This window comes from Chaetura pelagica, unplaced genomic scaffold (assembly GCF_000747805.2).
Source record: "Chaetura pelagica isolate M959 unplaced genomic scaffold, ChaPel_1.0 scaffold473, whole genome shotgun sequence".
NCBI classification, from domain to species: Eukaryota; Metazoa; Chordata; class Aves; order Apodiformes; family Apodidae; genus Chaetura; species Chaetura pelagica.
Window position 1 is genome coordinate 990,879 of NW_009952890.1, and position 21,234 is coordinate 1,012,112.

The following is a 21,234-nucleotide window of genomic DNA, read 5'->3' on the forward strand; positions in this document are numbered from 1 at the left end:
CAGCAGGAGAGATCAAAAGTTGGCAGTGCTGAACAGGGTCCCTGGTAGTCCCTGGTAATTGGATTAGGATCAAAGTCTCTTCTTCTCTACTGGGCAGCAACCATGTAGCTACCATGCCATCAAGGAACTGGGAGGCTCAGCCTCCACAGGATGATTTCTGATTGTTAAGTATTACCGTGTATAAAACCAAGCTGGTTTGAGGGTGTAGGCCATCATCCAATTAAAGCAACCATTATGGACAGCAGGATGAAATACGTGGGGCAAAAATGAAACAGTTGGTGTTTTTTTTTGGTTTTTTTTTTTTCTGCCCCTAGTTTGCACATTTTACTGCAAAGAAAGAAATCAAGAATTCTTGTGTCTGGTTCCAAGTTTACATCTGTCTCTTTGTCTGTTTTATTTGTATTATGATGTGTTAGCCTTAGAAGAAACAATTGGAAGTGCCTGTGGTCTGTTCCCTTGTTCCTGCAAGGCAGTGTGACATACAAGAGTAATGGAAATTTTTTGCAGTTGATGATTCAAAATGCTTTTAGGATTTAGCCTCACAAGCTAGGTAAAAATGTTATATTTTCCTTTCATCTGATGATTTTTTTTCTTTTTCAGCAAAATTGTTTGTTTTTTTAAAAAAGATTGATACATGGAAAAAGCATTTTCCAAAACCAGATGCTTTTCAGTTGAAATTTCCTGTAGAAAACCTTTGATGAATTTATAAGAACCTTAATCTGGTCCTAACTATAATAGCTAATTAATCTTGGAATAAATATAGCATGAATACTCTATAGTAGAGATGAGGCACAGTTATTAATTATTAATAGTTAGTGCTGTAAGGCTGGAAGATAAGTACCCAGGGGAAAATCTTTCCTAAAACTCAAGTTGAAATAGAAACAGGGAGTGGCTATTTTCAGAAGTACTAAGAATGACTAGGTGTTTATTTTCCCATGATTCTCAGAGAGCAATAAGCACCTAATTGCTGTGCCTTTGGAAATCTCCACAAATGGTAAAGTAACTGCTCAGTTTGGTGGATGATTTAGCTGAAGTGCCTACACACTTGCAATCTTCCAGTAACAGAAGCTCACCACAGAAATCCGAGCTTCTGAATACTGCCTGTCAATTCCTTGACCTCCAAGTGAAAGTCTAGACTGCTTAATTGCTCAGTGGCTTTTCAATCAATTTTTAACTCATGCAAGTCAAGTCTTAGTGAAACATGTTTGCTTTTAGACATATTAGCTAACTCTGTGTTCCTCAGGTCTTGGTGAACTTCATAAGGAATCTCATTCATGTTTCCCCTGTTTAATCACTCTTTGCCCTTTTTTATCCCTGACTTTTTTTTGAATAAGAAATTGGCTTTTACAAATAGCTGTGAATGCTGACCCGGTCTCTGCTAATACTTCAGCCTGGCCTTTCAAAAAGAAATACCAAACACATTGTGTTGACATTTCAAGCAAATAGCTCTTAACTCTCAGTTCTCTTGGAACAGTACCGCACTACTCACCAATCCTGACAGAGGTGAGGTGATCATGTGAAGAGGTTAAGAAAAATAAACTTACATGTCTATATGTACCTTGACTGGCTTCCTATCTGTGAATTCATCCTGGATTATGTATCTCTGCAGTACTTCAGACTGTATAAAATACCTTAAATCACCTTACTCTTTCATGATCAACCCTCACTCCCTATTATTCAGAGCAAAATGTATAAATAATATATGTGTCATCTAAAAAAGAATAAAATGAGCTAGATATCTTGGTAAGTTGGTGAAACAATCATTGCCTCTCAATTCTGTTTCTCTTTTCCCCATAAAAGAAAGATAGTGGGGAGAGGGAAAAGGAGAAGAAATTATGCTGAGTTGCTTTTTGTTGTTGGTTGAAGTTTGGGGTTGTTGTTTTATTGTTTTGTTTTTGTGTACCTGTCTCCTTTAAATTTGTCTTTGAAATGTTTATTTTATTATTGTCTCAACTGCATCTTATAAACAATGGTAACATCAAGTATGCTTATACAGTGCGATTGCAGTATCCTAACAGTAGGGAGGTGCCTTTTCCAGTTTATGTGTGTCTCAGTGAAAGAAAAATCCTACTTCCCATTTTTGGTACCAAATGCATGTACAACATTGTCATTACCTGCTGTCACCCTTATTAACTGCTATTCTCTGTTTGCCTTTCCAGCACTGGCTTGAGCCCAACAAATCTGTCTTCAAGCAGATGAAGTGTAAGTGTTGAGAGCTTGTGTTTTTAAATAATTTTTGAAATGCCCAAAGGTTCCTGTGCTTCCATGCCGCAATTTATAATATGCTTTATTTGATTTCTGGTGCGAATAAGCCCTTCATATCCTGTCTGGACTCCTAAAAACTCCATGTAACCCTCATTTCACTGGGTCACAGTGCTCTGCACACACAAATATTTCCCTTGCTGCTCAAGGCTGTAGCCAGAGGCTAGCTGATGCTGTCCCCTTCCTATCCCATCCATCTTTCCTTTCTTCCTATCTATCCATCCAATTACATGGTTTGTTTTTTCATCTTTTGCCTTTTTCTCTTACATGCTGCTAGCACATAAACTGGCAAATTAATAGGCCTGTTGCACTGGAATTTGCAGTCAGTACTGTTCTCCACTCTAAAGTCCTTTGAAATTGTTTTAATTGTGAATAATTTTTAGTGAGAAAACAAAGCCTGTGATGTAGGAAATACTGAAAAAGTCTTGGGCATTTTACTATACCAGCTGCCCCTTATGTGACAGTTGAATGACCACTTTAAAGGAAAATGCTTACAGCTATTACAGAACTGATTATATTCACACTAGTTTTGTGTTGAAGAAATGTTCTGTCAATTGAGTTGTTGTTTTGGGAAAGTTTGTTGTTCGTTTTTCCACTACAGTATGTGAGTAAGTGGTAGAAAGCAAATTGCTCTCAAGGAATTGAGGAACTGTCTGCCTTGAAAATCTTATCTCAATTATACAATTCATTGCCTGTCTGGCTTTCCACTACAAGAGTGTGGTGAATGGGAGACTATGAGGTTCTCATATGTGTTTCTCCAGTGATGTAAAATCTGTAAGACAAGGGCCTTACTAAATGTTTCTGTATTATAAAATGCATTTTTGGAGGAACATTAGGCTTATGATCTATTTTAAAATTAAGATGGAAAGGAAAGTGGATAGCTGTGAGGGTTTGCTCCTTTCCCTTTCAAGTGTTTATTGTTTGCGACTGGTTTTCTTACTGGAAAAGAGGAGCAGAAAAAGAATATCCTATTTCCTTCTGTTAATTGCAGGGTGCCTGCTTATCCTTTCTCCAATGATGAACTGGATGGAAGGGATCATATTTTTTTAAGCGTTTCAAATTGCAGGTCAGGATTGTGCTATTCTTGCAGGTGTTGCTAAGAAAGAAACTGTTTAGCAGGCTGTGGCAGCCTTATTTTGTATTGCTTGCTGCACTGCTGAGAAGAACTATTGTTATAGAAGCTTGAGTCTAGGAAAAGGTTTGCAAAGTAGGATTCCAACTGCCTTTCCAAATCTTCTGCATATTCTGTGCATTAGTGTATACTTCTGCCATGTACTAGGAAAACATTTCCTATTATAAACTCTGCTATTATCTGAATGTGGGCTACTTTTTAGTGCAGTGTATGCCATCCTTTCCTCACTGTGATACTCTTTGCACACAGGGCTTCTGTTGCTTTTTTGCGGTTGCCACATACTGCTGGAGTGTCATTATTCAACCATAACTTCTATATGTATTTTTTCTGTGTTTTTACCATGGCTGAAGTTTCAGTTGTTTAACTGATAACCAAAAATTTGGGTAAAATTCAATCTTGTAGAAGGCTTGTACTAGCCAGGTCCTTGCAGAGCCATGCACTAGCTGTTCTTAATTCTGCATCCCTATTTCAAGCATAAACTACTTCTAAATCTGCCAGAACACTTAAAAGTCCTTTTTTTGCTGAGAAAGAGGTCTTGCTCATTTGATACAGATTGACTTTTATCTCACATTTTATAAGTGGAACAGTATTCTGCATGTGCAAGTTTTTTCTCTTGCATAGTTTTAATAAGTGTAGAAGTAGTAGTTAGAAGAGACAACCATATAAGGTGACTTCCATTATCTTTGGCTTTGTCCAGGCAGCATCACTCCTTAGTGCATTTCTGGATGACTGTTTTCCTTTCTGGGACACTGAACTGAGTTTGTCTTCTGGTTTGCCATTACAGGGCAGGGAGGACATTAACAGTGTCCTCTGTTTTGCACCTTATATCCAGTCACTGTGAGACAATGCTGTGGTCACATCTAAGATGCTGAAGCCTAGGAAAGCAGTCTGAGTGTTTCTCATACCTTCAGTGGGCTTGTCCAGAGTCCATTAGCTTAAATGTTCAAACCCTTGAGAACACTAAAGACTTGTTTTCCATTTTCTGTTGTTTGTTTCTGTTTATTATTGTTTCCTTTCTTTTTTTTCCCCTGTATTTTTCTTCTCTCCATCCTCATCTCTTGACCTTCCTCCTTGTGTCTTAAATGAGTAATCATTTAAACAAGTAAAAAAAATGGGAAATTAACAATTTTTGTTAAGGCTGACCAAAAGTGCAACATGATGTCTTGAAAGTGCGATACAGTCTTACAAGAAGCCTTTCATCTTCAAAGGCATTTTTACTTTCTGTTGCTTTTTTCATCATATGGAACTATGTGATACCCAGAGAGGCATTTCTGGAAAAATGCAGCATACAGGTAAATTCTGAAATCAAAATAGCTCCAAGTATATTATGATTGTTGAAGTAATTTCCACATGCAGTTCATGCAAGCTAGTGAGCCAGTAAGTGTGAGGAGATGGTACAGTAAAATGTTCCGGTAGCTTAGCTCTTACAGGTTGCAATAACTACAATACAGCTCTCAGTTTCACCTATTCTCCTATTTTCTCTGTAGTTTTCTTTTGACCTTTTCTACTGCCTTTCCTTGTTTAAAAGCACCATCTTTTCAAGATTCAGGAAGGTTAGATTGACTGTGTGCATTGAGTATACATTAAGACTAAGGGACTGTTAAGGTGAACTGCACTTTACGATGGTTAAAGATGTATGCATGCTGTATTTTAAAACAAAGCTAACCCCAAAACTCCAACTTCTTAAACGTAGGAGTTAATAAATGTTAAGACCTGCCAGTTACCATGGCCTGTGTAATCTAGGTGGGTTTTTTCCCCACACCATTTACCTTTTGAAGATGTGGTATTTTCCTTTGCTCTTCAAGCTGGAATTCAAAACATGAACGTTACCTGGTACCTGCATGTTCTCCCTGATGTGATAGTTTTAAACCTTCTGCTTGATTTTCACGTCTTTTATCCTAATGTGATTATCACAAGATGCCTCTTTGTTTAGAATAATAGTCTTTGATTTGCTTTCTGTCCCTCCTATAATCACTGAAAGATCATTGTCCTAGGATTAGACGACATCTTGAATGCTATCCAAGGTGTAACAGTGGGACATAAAGCTGTGCTCATTGATGTAAAACTAAGAGACAATGATTGCGTAATTAATTTGAATAGCATTACTGTGACTTCCCTTCTCCTTCTCTTCTTCCCCTTCCCCCTCAGAATACCCATCCCCCCTCTCTTTTTCTTTTCCTTTCCTTTTCCAAATTGAAAATGTTTTATGTAAGGCCTGGTATTGATATGATAGCTCAAGAGCAGGTAATGTAGTCTTGTTAAATACTGGAAGCAGAAATAGTTCTGTTGTCTCTAGCTTAATTAACAAAATATATTTAACAGTTACTTCAATTTTGTAGTCTAGACATTATCATCATCAGGAATAACAAATATACATCACATCTTTCTGTCTCTTTGTGACAAGAATAAATTGTTTCTTATTTATCAATTGCAAAAAAAAAAGAAAAAAAAAAGTTGCTCAAATGTGTTTTGTACCTCTTGGATCAAGCAGTAAGTCTTGTGAGGTACAAAATAGTTTATAACTTGATTTGCATAGGTTAGCTGTATTTTATATATGCTTTTGGCCTTCTTTGTCAAATGTTTTATTATTTTCATATATGTATAAAAGCATTTATTTGTTTTGTGTGAATACCTGCTTGATGCTCCAGAGCTAACGATCACACAGGCTACTCTGTAAGACTCTTGGAGGCCACTCCTTCGGAGTGGTTGAGGCAATTTTTGTTTGCTGCTGTTCTCATGCATTTTCTTTATAATATTTCAGCTCATCCGCCATATACCATGTGCTTCAGAGTGAAATTCTACCCACATGAGCCCTTGAAGATTAAAGAAGAGCTCACCAGGTATTTGTTTGTTTTTCTGTGCATCATTAACAAATTCAAAATAAGACAAATTCTGTTGTGTAGGGTAGGACTCTCACTGTTTTTGCTAAAATACTAGAGTAGACAGATACTACTACACAGTACACAGATGCACTACTGATATCTTTTTTATTTATTCTGATACATATGGATTTTTAAAAGCAGTTCAAGGAGACCTTTCTTTAATATACAAAGAAGTAGTGACACTGTTGAAGAACTTTCAGATAGAGAGGTCATCGTCAAATGACTGGGCAAGGATTACCCTGACTCTTCCCTTGGCAAGAATTGTGGTCTTGAGTAAGTTCCCTTTATGGCTTAGTTTTTCTGTTTGAGTGAAATATGCTGTGAAGTTTAATTCAGTAGTAGCCCTAACTCTTTTAACAGGAATATGAGGAGCCTTACTGAATTTTCTCCTGTGTGTGTCTTTAGGATGAAAACAAGGTACTATTTTTAAAGTACTGATTGACCTTTAGCAAACTGATGTAGGGGTGCAATATATTTGTATTTTTAACAGTACAACTGCTTGTCTTGGTGCTTATGTTGGAATTTTCCAGGCTGTGCTGTGCAACAAATCAGTCATACTTAATGAACAGGAGTTTTGTCTTTCCTGCTTGCCATTTTGAATTTCTGTTGCTCTCAGTATTGTTCAAGAAATGTACTTGGGGTGAAAAAAATGCAGGAAAGTAACAGCTCTTTTGACCTCTGCACCAATTGTGCAGAACTGTATGTACACCTTACCGTGCTGTCAGTCAGCAGGTCACATTGCTGACTGATAGTTGCATGTTGCAGAAGCACGGAGCGCCAGAGCACTTGTTGCTTTCAGTTCTTCATTGATGCTTTCCCCAAGATCTGCGAATTCTTATGCTCACAGGTCAGTTCATGAGTGGGATTTGATCCCATTATCCCTGGTCTCATACTGAAAGTTTCAGGAAGGGCTTGCATTTTGGTGAATGGTTAGTTTCTGTAGGCAGCTGAAACAGGAAGTTCACGTTTGCTATTTATCTTGGTGAAATACTGAAAATGCTTGTAAACGAAGAATCCAAAGAGTTTTCATTATTTGTTAGTGTTTGTCCTTGGATTAATGTTTTACTCTTTGCGAACCAGAGTATAAATTTTGTATAGACCTTCCTCATTCATAGTCCTTAATTAAGTGAACTAAGTGACACTTTTTTGTTTGTTTGTTTAGGTTTTTTTGTTTGGTTGTTTGGTTTGTTTTTTTTTTGTTTTAACTGCCTGGCTACCCTCCCAGAAGAAGTTTTATTGAAATACAAAGTGTCTGGAATTAGCTCACTGAAGTATATTGTGCTCTCAGTATGTTTTAGGCTTTGCTGGAACATTTAAAATGAATTTTAAAGTCAACTTGCTGTATGGAAAGTATTTGATGGTCTTTCATTAAAATTAATGGTATTAATAGCTTAAAAAGGAGAAATAATTTATCTTTATATATGTCCACCTAGTGCGTATGACACCTTTAAATATCTGATCAGCTTTATAGTTTCACAGTATTGCTATTTGGGAAGCTTTGCTTTGTCTCTGCCAGGTCTCTTACACAGTAACAAAGTATAGAACATGCTCCTGAACTCAGCAAACTAAACGTAGTCATGTAACTTGCCTCTGAGAATTTGCTTAATCATCTAAACCAGAGGGTCAGATTCAAGGTAATGCTCTAACCTGGCTTGAGTTCAATTTTTTTTCTTGCATTGCAGTGATGGGTGAAATTCAAGAAGAAAAAAAATCCATTAGTATTTGACAGAGGTCAACCATGAAACCTTGGTATCCTATTAGCTTTTTGGTAGTTTATTTAATTTATTTTTTTGTAAGCTCTGGTCTTCTTACTGCACAATCACTTGTGTGTGCTTAAAGTGATTTGAAAATAAATTATTAATTTTGTGCTCCCTTTTACTTAAAAACCATCTGCACTTCATAGCTGTATATACAGTCAACTGAGTCAGAGTAATGGTGGTTTGCATTTCTGCTACTCTCCATGCCTAAGCATGTCACAGAGCTGTTCTCTTGCTTCTTCAACTGGGTAGAAATTTGGTGGGTATCTGTAGTCCCCTTTTAGATGATGAGATTAGTATTCATCCTGCCACATTGTCATGCTGCTCTTTGGTCCAGAATGTTAATAAACTCTGTATAAATCCCCCATGGCGGGGGGATACAGATACAAAGACTGTTGGAACAGTCTTTGTAAAAGCTTTATAGGAATTAATCTTTAATGAAGTATCTTAGGCACATTGAAGAGATATACTGATGATAAAAAGAGCTATTTTCCCTACTCTTTAATACCAATATCTAAGATTAAATACATGAATCTATGTGTGTATGGGATAAATAGTTTAATTTCGGTTAAATCAATATAACACTATTCAGGAGGTTGACATCACTTGCAGGAAGAAAACTGAGGACTTATCATCTCAGATTATTGCTGCTTCGTTTTTGTCCTACTTTTGGTAAAATGGGCTTAACTGTAATCGTTAGGTAAGCCTATGGTTTTACAGGTGAAAATATTTTCAGGAAATTAAGGTGGAAAATAACCTAGCTGAAATCATGCCTTTGTCATTGATATTATAGGAAAAAAACCCTCAACCCTAAGAGCCTGAAAATGTGTGCACACCATGTATTTAGGGGCCAGGAGTGCCTTGGGCAAAGGATTGAGCTGTGTGCTTGCCTGTCACTACATTTTGTTCCACTGCTAAGGATGTCTGTGAATATTTTTCAGTCACATCATATCATTCCAGGCACTTATTTTCATCTTTCCTCGTTTTAAATGATAATCTCTCCCATAGCTATGCTTTTAGAATAAAATCAGTGCCTGCCTCTGGATGTTAAGGCACTTTGGCGTATTATTGCTAAGTAACCAATTCTGTGAACTTGGGACAAAATTTCCTCCTCTTACTGCAGAAGGAGGTTTTGTGTGGTCCTTGGACACTTTTCTCTGGAGTCAGCTGATGTTAGGATTGCAATTCACACAAGTTAACTTCAGTGGCTGTAGAGCTTGTCACCTTGAGCTCTGTTGTTTCTGTAATAACAGACTAAGAGAAACCCAACTTGTCAAGGAAGTCTAAGAGGGATGTTCCTCTATGCTGGTGCCATCTCTGAGGGTTTGACTTCTGCTTTATGAGTCATATCTGGAGGATGTCAGCCTCTTCTGAATGGTACATCTGTGGCTTTCTGGCTCTGATTGTCTAGCACTTACCAGGTGATCAGCTGAGCATCCCTAATGAGATAGTTGATAGGTTTTAGTTAGGCAATAGCACCATGACAGGCAGGTCTTCATCTCCCTTGTTCCCTGCAACACATACCTGTAATACAGGATTTCAATTTCTTTTCTTGTAAAATTAGTATCTGATCTGCAAACTGTTTCCTGGCTGGTCGCACACAGGACTGGGTAGAGGCCTTGAATATATAAATTGTCAGTATTATTGCTAATTTACTTACCTTCTAATTATTTTTTTTTCATCTTTTTTGTGCATTCCACTTGTATTGCCAGGCTTCATGGTGGGAGGGGTTTTTCTTTAGCTAAGTGCACAGAACCACCTGCAGAGGAAAGGATGTTCCAGAGTGTGCTATGATGGTTAAGATTATTCTGCTTGCACAGCATATAAAGGTATAAAATTACCATCAAGAAAGTTGTAACTACAGAGGTAATTCAATCCACAGTACACTTAACATCCCACGTCACTCTCAGGAAAGCACAGATCTTTCCAGATTGTGCTTTGCCTCTCTTTGCTATTCTTTGATCACAGGTCAGAGACCTGGGAGGGTCCACAGCCTGGGAAAGCCTGACATGCTGTGAACAGAAGGAGAACTGTCAAGGCAGTGTGTACAGGTTGATCCAAAGACTGGTCACACTTGGGCAGAGATTTTTACTATTTCATTTCTTTTCACTCTTCTTGTTTAGGTAATAAATAAATCATTATTTTTTCTTATGTAATAAAGTAGCCCAAGGCCTCATGCCTTCCTGTTCCCAAATCCCTACATCATACTATGTATATATTATTAAAATGAGATAACACAAAGTCATTCAAGGTCCCAAAGGAATTATCTGAAATGTTACAGATAATACTGTATCAGCAGTAATCCATGATTATTTTGGAAAAAACAGCCCTAGAAGATGGTGTGGGTGAGTAGGTGGTGGAATTAACCATAGATGAATTATTTCAACTAGATTTCATCATGCTCTTTTCTTCTAATCCACATTGCCTAATTCAAGATGCAGTTATTCAGTCACTAGGCTGTGATGAAACAATGTAATGAGTACTTTTATACAAAAAAAAGCAGATAAAAAAATGTTTAACTGGAAATCATATAAAATGACAAAGACTAGGGGTATGTAGACATGGCAATTTCAAGAGCCCTCAGCTAGGTTGGACGAAGAACAGTGCAACCATATGCATGCAATGACTGACTGATCTGGTCTCTAGCAGCTGTACTTGACATTGCCTTGTGCTGGAAGTGAGAGGTTAGTTGAGGCTGCCTTTCTTGACATGTGCAACTGTAACTATGTTTTGAGGCCACTGCAAGTCCGCTTGTGTTGCCTTTCTCGAGGCCAAGTTGGCACTTGGCAAGTGAGTTTATAGTTTTAATAGCATTGGACTCACAATCAGACTGAATACTATGTCTTAAAAATGAATGAGAGTTGGTAGTAAGAGCAGTTGATGGTGGCAAGCTTGCAGATAGAGTTTGAGGCAGGGGAAAAATTATCCAAGAGAATCCTGGATTTTTTGGTGAAACTTAAGCCTGTGGGAGAAGCAGGCCTTACATGGTAAGAGGTCCTCTTGTGGTCCTCTGAGAGGAAGACAGGGGGGCTGAGAAGATGCAGTTCAGGTGTGGAGGCTTGAAGAGGATAATCTGTTGCAGTGCTGTGGTGGGACATGTTCCCAGTATCCAAAACTTGTCTGTTACTGCTTCTTTGTCCTCTTTATTTGTCGGTGAAATAAATTCTTGTGTAGCTGTCACGATCCGATATTAGGATACATGGTGATTTTTACAATCTTGCCAGGACAAAACAAATACAGTGTCGACTGCACAGATACGCACTGGGGCTGGTGTGCAGTCTGACAAGAGATCCGGCAGAACCCTCATGCCTTCTAACACTCAGGCTGGACTCTGCCTTCCCTCTCCTGGGATGAGCCGCACGGCAGCTGCACCCTTTGCTGTCCGGCAGGACCCGTGAACAGGTTTAAAGGTGATCCCAAAGGGTGAAATTAAGACACAAACGAGGTCAGATGTCGCATGCACACCAAATTTATTGAAGCTACACAATGTAGTCCCTAGAGCGAACCGGACAGGGAGGAAAACAGAGACAGAGAAGAAAGGGAAAAAGAAAAGCAGAAATACAGAGAATAGTGAGGATAGTTACCACCACCGTCCAGCGACATCTTCGGTGGGGAAGCACTTCACTGCACCTGTAGTGTCTCGGATTTTTATACAGTTCTTGCCCATCCTCCCCCTTTCTCCCTGTGCAGGGGAGGCTCCATGCTCCTTGGGGATGCGGAGGGGTGGGGGGGTGAGTGTGGCTATGGTGCCAGGCTATACCTTGCAGTCTTTGTCAGGCTAATTAACAAAATAAGCCATTGACTGGGACAGCAACAGTCCTTGACTAATTTCCATGACAAAAAGGGTGTTGAGATAACCTGGCATCTCAGGATCAGTTTAGTAGATGGAGGGGTCAGCTTCACACTGGTGCTCTTTACTTTTCCCAAGTCGATGATTTACATGAAATCTCAAGGCCTGTTTATCGCTGGATATCCTGTTCTCCCAGGTCAGCATGCCCCATACCAAACCTCCCCAGTTGGCAAGTGCTCGAGGTGGGGGTGGGGGAGAAGTGGAGGAGGAATAAAGCAGTTCGGGGATCTTTAGACATCAGCAACAAATCGTGTTTAAATCTTAGATGTCTCAAGACAAACACCAGGCATCCCGAGTGTCCAAATACACTGCCCATCTTTTGGATTGTTTGAGACAAGCACTATACAACCTGAATGTTACAGTAGCAATAAAGATTTTTTTTCCCCATCAGGCAGCTGGCTGCAAGGTCATTTTTCGTACTTTTCCCAGTGAAAGACCATACCTGTAATGCAGGCACTGGCCAGCACCGCAAGTGGCAGCCATCATGTTCCCACCTGTATGCAAGTGCAAAAAATGAGCCTATTTCTTTCTGAAGGAAGAGTTTTGGTGGTTGTTTTATTTTGAGGTTTTTGTTTGTTGGTGCCTTTTTAAATTTGGTTTTCTTTTTTTTTTCTTCTTTTTTTTTTAATACTATGAATGCTCTTTTTTTATTGTTTTGGTGATCTAGGAAGAACTTAGATTCAGGATTGAGTTATGGGGTGCTGCTACTTTTGCTGTGTTTGAGTTCATAGCATTGGTACTTCTTTCCAGAAAGCAGAGAAGAAGGAACGTGATTTTTCCTGTTAACACAAAAGTCAGTCATACAGTTTCACAAATACATTAGCAAGATAGCTCCTACTACTTTTGGTGTTAGATAATATAAGATAAAAAGATTTTTATTTTTTCCTTTGCTTGAATGAAGATTGTTTTTTGAAATCATGATGGCTATGCCCCTTGTTCTAAGTTTTTCCTCTAGAATTTGACTTTTAACTGGTTAGATGCATTGAAAGGGCAACTGGAGTATTAACAAAATTGTGACATGCTCTTTGCAAAAAAACCATGCTGTTCCAGAAAAACAAGAAAACATATAGATTATCTCCTTGCCCAAATTCAGTAGAGGTTTCTTGAATTATTATATTAGGAATTTTAACAGTTACATTCCTGCCTATTCATTTTAATATTATTTTCTGGTCCTGTTGCTTATGAATTTGTCTAATAATTTTTTTTTTTTTTTTTACTTAGTATTATCTTTTTTCTACACAGCCTCCTGAGACATTTAGCTTATTAACTGCAGTTGATGATACTTTCTTTCCTCTGCCTTGAGCAGTTTCCTAATTTCACTGACTTCCCCCTAGCTCTACTATTGCAGGATTCAGTGAATAGCAGTTCTGCCCTTGCCTTTCCAACTACCCTCAGGATGTCATAAGACTCAGTGTTATTCCCCCTGAGTTCCCGTCTCTTCTTGTAAGGGAGGCTCTATCATCTCATTCATTTTAGTTCTTCTCTGTATCAGGCTCAGCTGTATCCTACTTAGGATGCAAAGGCTAGGGCTAGGTAAAACGTTCAAGATGTGATTACATCAAGGCTTTAAATAGTGTCAAAATGCCTTGTCTTGTTCATACTATTTTTCCTGATTATGCCAAATATTTTATTGGCTTTTTTGGATGCTGCTTGTGCTTGAGTTTTCAGAGACCTTTCTTGTGATGACTCCAAGATCTGTCAACCCTGTGTTTTATTGGTAGCTAACAGAATGGTGACTTTTCTTTAGTTTATAAGAATTGAAAATACTTCTCAAATATTAGTAAATAAATAAGCAATGTATTTTTAGAGGATATAATTATTTTAATTATTAGTCTTGTTTGCTGACACTGTAAACCACAGAAAAGATATTCTTTTAGTTGTGATATTACATACCAGTATGTAGTATTTGGTGTTTAGATTAGATTCACGGAATGGCAGGAAACCAGTGGTACTGCAGGGTACTTGGTGATGTCAACTGTAGAAGACAGAATGTGAAGTTAGTGTCCAGAATAACATATGTAAAGAACTGTCAGATTCTGCAGGGAGAGGAAGGCACCCAAGCCAGTAATACTGTACACATGTGGTGGTGTTCCTCAGCGGTCAGTATTGGGACCAGTGCTATTTAACATCTTTGTTGAAGTCATGGACAATGGAATTGAGTGTATCCTCAGCAGGTTTGCTGATGATACCAAGCTGTGTGGTGTGGTTGACACCCTGGAAGGAAGGGACGCCATCCAGAGGGACCTTGACAGGCTGGAGAGGTGGGCCAGTGCCAACCTCATGGAGTTTAACAAGGCCAAGTGCAGGGTCCTGCACCTGAGTCAGCACAACCCCAGGCACAAATACAGGCTGGGGGGAGAATGGCTGGAGAACAGTCCTGAGGAGAAGGACTTGGGGGTGGTAGCAGATGAGAAGCTCAACATGAGCTGCCAGTGTGTGCTGGAGCCCAGAGAGCCAGTTGTGTCCTGGGCTGCATCAAAATAAGTGTGGCCGTCAGGGCCAGGGAGGTGATTCTGCCCATCTACTCTGTTCTGGTGAGATCTAAAGTACTGTGTACAGCTCTGGTGCCCTCAGCACAGGAAAGCTCTTGGAGATGGTACAGAGAAGGACCACGAAGATTATCAAAGGGCTGGATCACCTCTGCTATGAAGACAGGCTGAGAGTGTTGGGGCTGTTCAGCCTGGAGAAGAGCCTTCTCCAGAGCCTGGAAAAGGGGCTACAGGAAAGCTGAAAAGGGACTTTTCACCAGAGAAGGCAGTGATAGGACAAGGGGTAATGGTTTTAAACAGAAAGAGGGGAGATTTAGGTTAGATATGGGGAAGAAATTCTTCACCATGAGGGCAGTAAGGTGCTGGAATAGGTTGTCTAGGGAGGTTGTGGCCAGCAGGAGGAAGGATGTAATTCTTCTCCTGTACACAGCACTGGTGAGGCCTCACCAGTAATGTGACCAGTTCTGGGCCCCTCACTTCAAGGATACTGAGGTGCTGGAGCAGGTCCAGAGGAGAGCAAAAAGGCTGGTGAAAAGAGTAGAGGGAAAGTCTTGTAGAGGTAGGCTGAGGGACTTGGGGTTGTTTAGCCTGGAGTAGACTCAGAGTGGACCTTATTACTCTCTTCAACTACCTGAAGGGAGGCTGTAGTCGGGGGGGGTCGGGCTCTTTTTCCAGGCAACTAGTAACAGTTCAAGAGGACATGGCCTGAAGCTGCACCACGGGAGGTTTAGGTTGGATATTAGGAAGTACTTCCTCATGGACAGGGTGATCAGACATTGGAATGGACTTCCCAGAGAAGTGGTGGGAGCACCATCCCTTCATGTGTGCAAGGAAAGGCTGGATGTGGCACTTAGTGCCATGGTCTAGCCGTGTGGTGGTGTTGGTCATAGGCTGGACTTGAGGATCTTAAAGGTCTTTTTCAACCTTGGTGATTCTCTGATTCTGTGTTTCTGTTATGGAAGTCCCCTCCCTGCAGGCCAGGTTGGATTAGGCCTTTTGCAGCCTGGTGTAGTGTGGGGTGTCCCTGCTTATAGCAAGAGGATGGGAACCTGATGCGCTTTAAGGTCCCTTCCAGTCTTAACCACTGTGATTCTATGTGCATCTGCCTTTTGCTGCTCTGCATCTCTGTGTGCACAGAAACATGAAAAAGTGCAGTCAAAGTTAAGTAGCACACAGAGCTAACAGTTTTTCAAACATTGCTGGATCTCTCAAGGTGACTGTGTCTTTCAGCTGGAAAGGTTACAACAACACTAGGAGAAATGCTTGTTACTGGAATAAAGGGAGTGAAGTGACATGAGCACAAGAAAAAACCACTACGTGTACAAACCACAAAGTTTGGCTGTGGGAAATCTTTCTTGCCACATTGAGCATCTTAAAATAGAGAAATAAATTGACTCCTAAGCAGTTAGCAAGATGGTCTCTGGGGGTCATGAAGCCTACTTGAAAACAAGAATAGATACTGCTGACCCTTCATCTGCAGTTGAAGGAAGGGCTTGGCTAACCTGGAATTGAGTCATCTGTATTGCAAACAGATAATGAATGGAAATTAGGTTGTTCCAATGGTAGATGTATTTGTGAGTGTAAGTGCTGAGGCATACAGTACTAGCTTTCTGGCAAGCCTGAGTGCTTAGGGCTGTAAATCAGGCCATAAAGTTATGCCAGGGCTTGCATAAAACAACTGTGGTAGAAGGACACAAGCAGCAGTGGAATCACATCTGATTTTGCAAGTTATTTCTGTAAGTGTAGGCAATTTTAAGTGCATGCGTAAACCTTACTGAATTCAGGAGTCAGGTACACATTCATTGGTCTTTGCTGACATGGGACATAAATTACTTTATCAGGATTATAGGAAGTGTCTGAGGTTGAGCCAGGCTTTGGTAGAGTTGCAGTATTGGCTTTCAGTCCAAAGTGTATATATCTCCTTCATTTGAAAGAACACAGAATCACAGAATGTTAGAGGTTGGAAGAGACCTCGAAAGATCATCTAATCCAACCCCCCTGCCAGAGCAGGATCACCTAGAGCACATCACACAGGAACGTGTCCAGGCAGGGTTTGAAGGTCTCCAGAGAAGGAGACTCCACAACCTCTCTGGGCAGCCTGTTCCAGTGTTCTGTCACCCTCACAGTAAAGAATATTTTCTCATATTTACATGGAACCTCCTGTGCTTCAGTTTGCACCCATTGCCCCTTGTCCTGTCATTGGACATCACTGGGAAGATGTCCTCCTCCCTTCTTCCTCCCGACACTCACCCTTTACACATTCATAAGCATTAATGAGGTTGCCTCTCAGTCTCCTCCAAGCTAAAGAGACCCAGCTCCCTCAGCCTTTCCTCATCAGGGAGATGTTCCACTCCCGTAATCATCTTTGTGGCTCTGTGCTGGATTCTTTCAAGCAGTTCCCTGTCCTTCTGGAACTGAAGGGCCCAGAACTGGGCACAATATTCCAGATGTGGTGTCCCCGAGGCAAAATAGAGGGGGAGGAGAACCTCTCTTGACTGACTAACCACACCCTTTCTAATGCACCCCAGAATGCCATTGGCCTCCTTGGCCACGAGGGCACATTGCTGGCTCATGGTCATCCTCCTGTCCACCAGGAACCCCAGGTCCCTTTCTCCTACGCTGCTCTCCAGCACGTCAGCCCCCAACCTATACTGGGACATGGGGTTGTTCTTCCCAAGACGCAAGAATTGCCTGTGTTGCATTTCAAGGGCAACACCTTAATGTCTTAGGCTTGTCCCAGACTTCTCTTCTTGCTTTGAAAATGAACAGTATTCCATGCAGCTTGCTGTGTGGATGGTTTCTGAAAAATACATTCAGCTCTTGGGTTCTGCACTGTACAGGTGTTCCTCTGACCTTCTTGTGTGCCAGCCAACGGTTTCTCCCATGTGAATTGTTCTCTGTGCCTCTTTTCTACACGTAGTAGCTGCTTTCTGTCTTGGACATGTTTATATTTTTTTAAACCTCCCCCTATTTTTTTTCTTTTTATTTTTTTTTCTTTCCTTTCTCAGAAGTTGAATGATGATTTGAAAATGCAATTTTGAACCATTGGATTTGGGGTTTCAGTGGTCAAATACATTCAACAATTCATTAGCACAGAAACGTAGTGACAGAAAAAACCTTAAACTTCAGTATTTTTATTTTAAAAATTAGTGTTTCTTACAAATGTGACAAGTATGCACACTCCCACCCAAATTCCCATATTCATTTATACAGAGTTTTACTGGAATGCATAAAAATGAACTTTTGCCCTCGTCCTGTGGGATTTCTTTTAATGCTGCTGCTGACCTAAGTCCTGGTGTAGTATCTTAGTGACTGGTCACAAACTGTTGTGTTTATGGCTGTCGTCCTCTATTAAAAACATTGTTTTAATTTGAGTGAACTCATATATGTGTGTTTCCAGGTTTATCCTAATAAAATAACTATATATTGGGGATGAGGGAGATTCCCTGAAATTTCACTTTAGAAATCTAACTTGTGATTTCCTGCATAACATTTGAAAGGGAAAAAAGAGCTTCTACTTGACCTTTAAATAGGTGCTTTGAGTCAATTCTTGAAGATTTTTTTATTCTCCTTGGGCTCTAAAGACAATGGCTTGTAATAGATGGTCAAGGCATTGGTGCCTAATCATAGAATCACAGAATCATTTGTGTTGGAAGGGACCTTTAAGATCATCTAATTCCAACCCCCCTGCATGGGCAGGCACACCTCCCACTAGACCAGGTTGCTCAAAGCTCCATGCAACCTGGTGTGGAACACTTATAGGGGAGGAGGCTTCCACAGCCTCCCTGGGCAGCCTGTGCCAGTGTCTCATCACCTCACGCTAAATAATTTTTTCCTAATGTCTTAACTACTCCTCCATTACCCCTCAAACTATCACTGCACAGCCTCGTAAAAAGACACACCCTGTAATCCTGTTACGTAGGAAAGAACTTCCTGCAAAACTGATTTTTCTTCTTGTAAATAGTAAAATATTAATAGAAAAGTAACTGTTGGTAGCGTTTGCTTTCATCTGTACAGCTGGAGAGTTGGACCTAGCACGGTCCTGAGATTTCAGGTTCTTAGTTCTTATTTCAACCTCATGTCTGTAAATGTAGGTTGGGAGCAGTGGGATATTACACGTTTCCAGAAGCTTGTTTACTTTTACATCTCGTTATAGTAATGTTTAAACTCAGAAACCACCAATCTGCAGTGTCACTGGAGATCTGTGAACTTGGTTTCGGCTCAATCTAGTGGTCACTCTGGAGAGCCACAACCCAGTTTTACACCCTGGCAAGACTTGACAGAGGTTTTAGAACAGGGCCTGCTTGTTTTCCCAAATTATGTGTGGTACCTGCGTCAGAATACTGTGCCTTTTCCTGTAGGCTGTCTTTGCAGATTAAGAATTTTTACTACATCTCACTGAGGCCTTTGGTTCACCCTGATGCAGTTCTCTTCTGGGAACTACCTGTGCTGTAGCAGTATGAAATTGTGGAAGTGTAAGCTGTTTTGGACACTGACTACAGGGAAAAAAAGGCCTTGAAGTTCAAGTTTTGCACTTAAGCTTGTAAAACTGTTGTGCAGTGAAGGGTTATGTTGACAGTGAGAATAAATTGTTTTTCCCAGTGGTAACTGTCTTGTATGTATGTAGCATTTAGAAACTATTCAAGGAAAGAGGAAAATTTCTCTTGCCCTTCTGATAATACTTCCAGTCCTGCTTGAATCCAGAACTCACTGTAAGTTTAAGATTAGATACTTAATGTGTGAGCTCATTGTACACACACAAGAAAGTACCTTGGGCAAAACACGTGTGACTTCAGTGTTATTAATAAAGCACGTTTTTATTGGCTACACTCTAGCTCAAGGTTATAGAGGACTGGCAACATCCAAAAAATGTCCTGAAGATCTGCAGAAGGCACTGAGTCTGATGGCACCCTCTAGATAGTTGACTATATTTGGCTCAAGCAGTGCTTAAATTTTCCTAGAGGGGTGAGGCTGCTGAGCGGTGCAGGTGTAACCAACCAGCTTGGTGGCTGGGAAAGGAGCTGAGGCTGAGTCATGGGTCTGTGAGTTGGTCCATCTCTGTGAGACGGTTTTCTGGAGGCAAGAGCAAAAGAGAAAGTGATGGTCTCATGGTTGAGCCTCTCCTCTTGCTATCAGAAATAATGCTAGTGGGAAACAGCAGGCAGCCAGAATCTCCCCAGCTCTTCTGGGGGAAGAACAGCTCTGAGAAGAGTGGGAGTTTTCTCCCAGGCAGGTTCCCCAGATTTCCTGTGCCCTCAACCTTCCTGGGCCTCAGGCACTCACTTCCACCTCAAAACTTCATCTCGGATTCTTTACGGAATTTAAAAAAAAAATCCATTCCACTGTGGTCAATGTGCTGTTTTGTCTACAGAGAGAGGTTTTGTTGTGTAAACCTGTTATTTAATGAGGGGAACTTAAACTACTGTAATTTATTTAACGTGACTAATAAGCATTGTAACAGCTGTACAGTTTAAATAAAGCACTCTCCAAATTACCTTTTAGTGGGAACTTCTGCTGTTATTATTTAATTATTACTGAGAAAAATTGCATGTCTTAAATCTCATGTCTTGAATCTCATGTCCTGTGGTTGTGCCTTGCCTCTTTTTCCTGCCATTTAAGATAGCAAGAGAGAGATCCAGAATAGTTGCACAGCTGATTTCACACTGACAAGTTAAATCTGTTATAAAAAATGCCACATGGTCTCCTAATTTTTAAAAATTGTATTGCAGATACCTCTTATATCTACAAATAAAACGAGACATTTTCCATGGCCGGTTGCTGTGTTCTTTTTCTGATGCTGCCTACCTGGGTGCCTGTATTGTCCAAGGTAAGTTCAAGCAGTAGGCTTTATTAAATGCTTAACTCATAAGGTGTGTTCTGTTGTGAGAATGTAGGTAGCAATAATGTATATATGTGATTTTTTTTAGTTATATTGCTTCCCTACATTGATGTGCACTGCTAAAGTGTTTTAAGCAATCAAGTTATTAGCCTAGTAAAACTAAACAGAAACTTATATAAAAAAATCTAGTCATGAACAAAGCAAAATTCTGTTCTGAATCCTGGATGTAAATTGAACCTATTCTGTTTGAACTAAACAGAAGAAGGTATCATTCAGTGCCCTTTCTTATGGTAAAGAAGACCTGTGTGATGATGGAACACCTGGCAGAAATAGTAGACGTAATTCAAGGAGAAAAGTCTTAAAAAAATTTTTTTTGGTCTTTTTTTTTTTTTAAATTTATTTTTTTTATTCTCTCTCTCTTTCTTCACATCATTTCCTTAGGACCATATTCAGGTACCTGTCTTGGATTGCACACAGAGTATTATCTAGCTTTCTTACTAGGGACTTCATATGTGTGGAAGTCCCCTTTATTCAGCTGTAACATGACTTAAGCTCTTAATGTATTAAAAGGCAGTGTATTCAAACCAAGGTTGAGTCTACACCTTATTAAAAGAGGCTTATTTGGAAAATGAAAACACTAAATGCCATGTTTGGGTATCAAAGTGACACATCTTTTGGGAGACGAATCAGATACTGTGGGCTGCCTTAAATGGTGCTACAGCCTGTGTTACTCAGCTATAACAGTATTAAACCAGTCCATATCAGTGAGGATAAACTGATGTAGAAAAGAGGAGAATCTGGAGTGCCTTGTTTTAGTTCTGCCTGTTGCCAGAATGACAGGTACTCAGAGGTGGAGTATTACCTGTGTCTCTGTTTCTGCCACAAAAATAATTTAGGTTTGCTAATTACTACTGCCATTAATAAACTCATTGAAGTGACAGTTGCAAGGACTTTGTTGTTTCAGTTAACTCAGTTCTTCAAAGCAGCATTTCTTGAGAGGTGCGGAGTTCTTACTGATGGTGG

General features: G+C 40.0%; 1 protein-coding gene across 1 annotated transcript in view; it reads left to right on the forward strand.

The window, feature by feature from the left end:
• FRMD3 (FERM domain containing 3) overlaps positions 1-21,234 on the forward strand; it is a 71,879-nt gene that overhangs the window by 12,092 nt on the left and 38,553 nt on the right. The window contains exons 3-5 of the mRNA XM_009995470.1: positions 2,160-2,202; positions 6,156-6,234; positions 20,102-20,199. Coding sequence (XP_009993772.1) covers positions 2,160-2,202; positions 6,156-6,234; positions 20,102-20,199 — 220 coding nt within the window. The remainder of the gene's footprint in view (positions 1-2,159; positions 2,203-6,155; positions 6,235-20,101; positions 20,200-21,234) is intronic.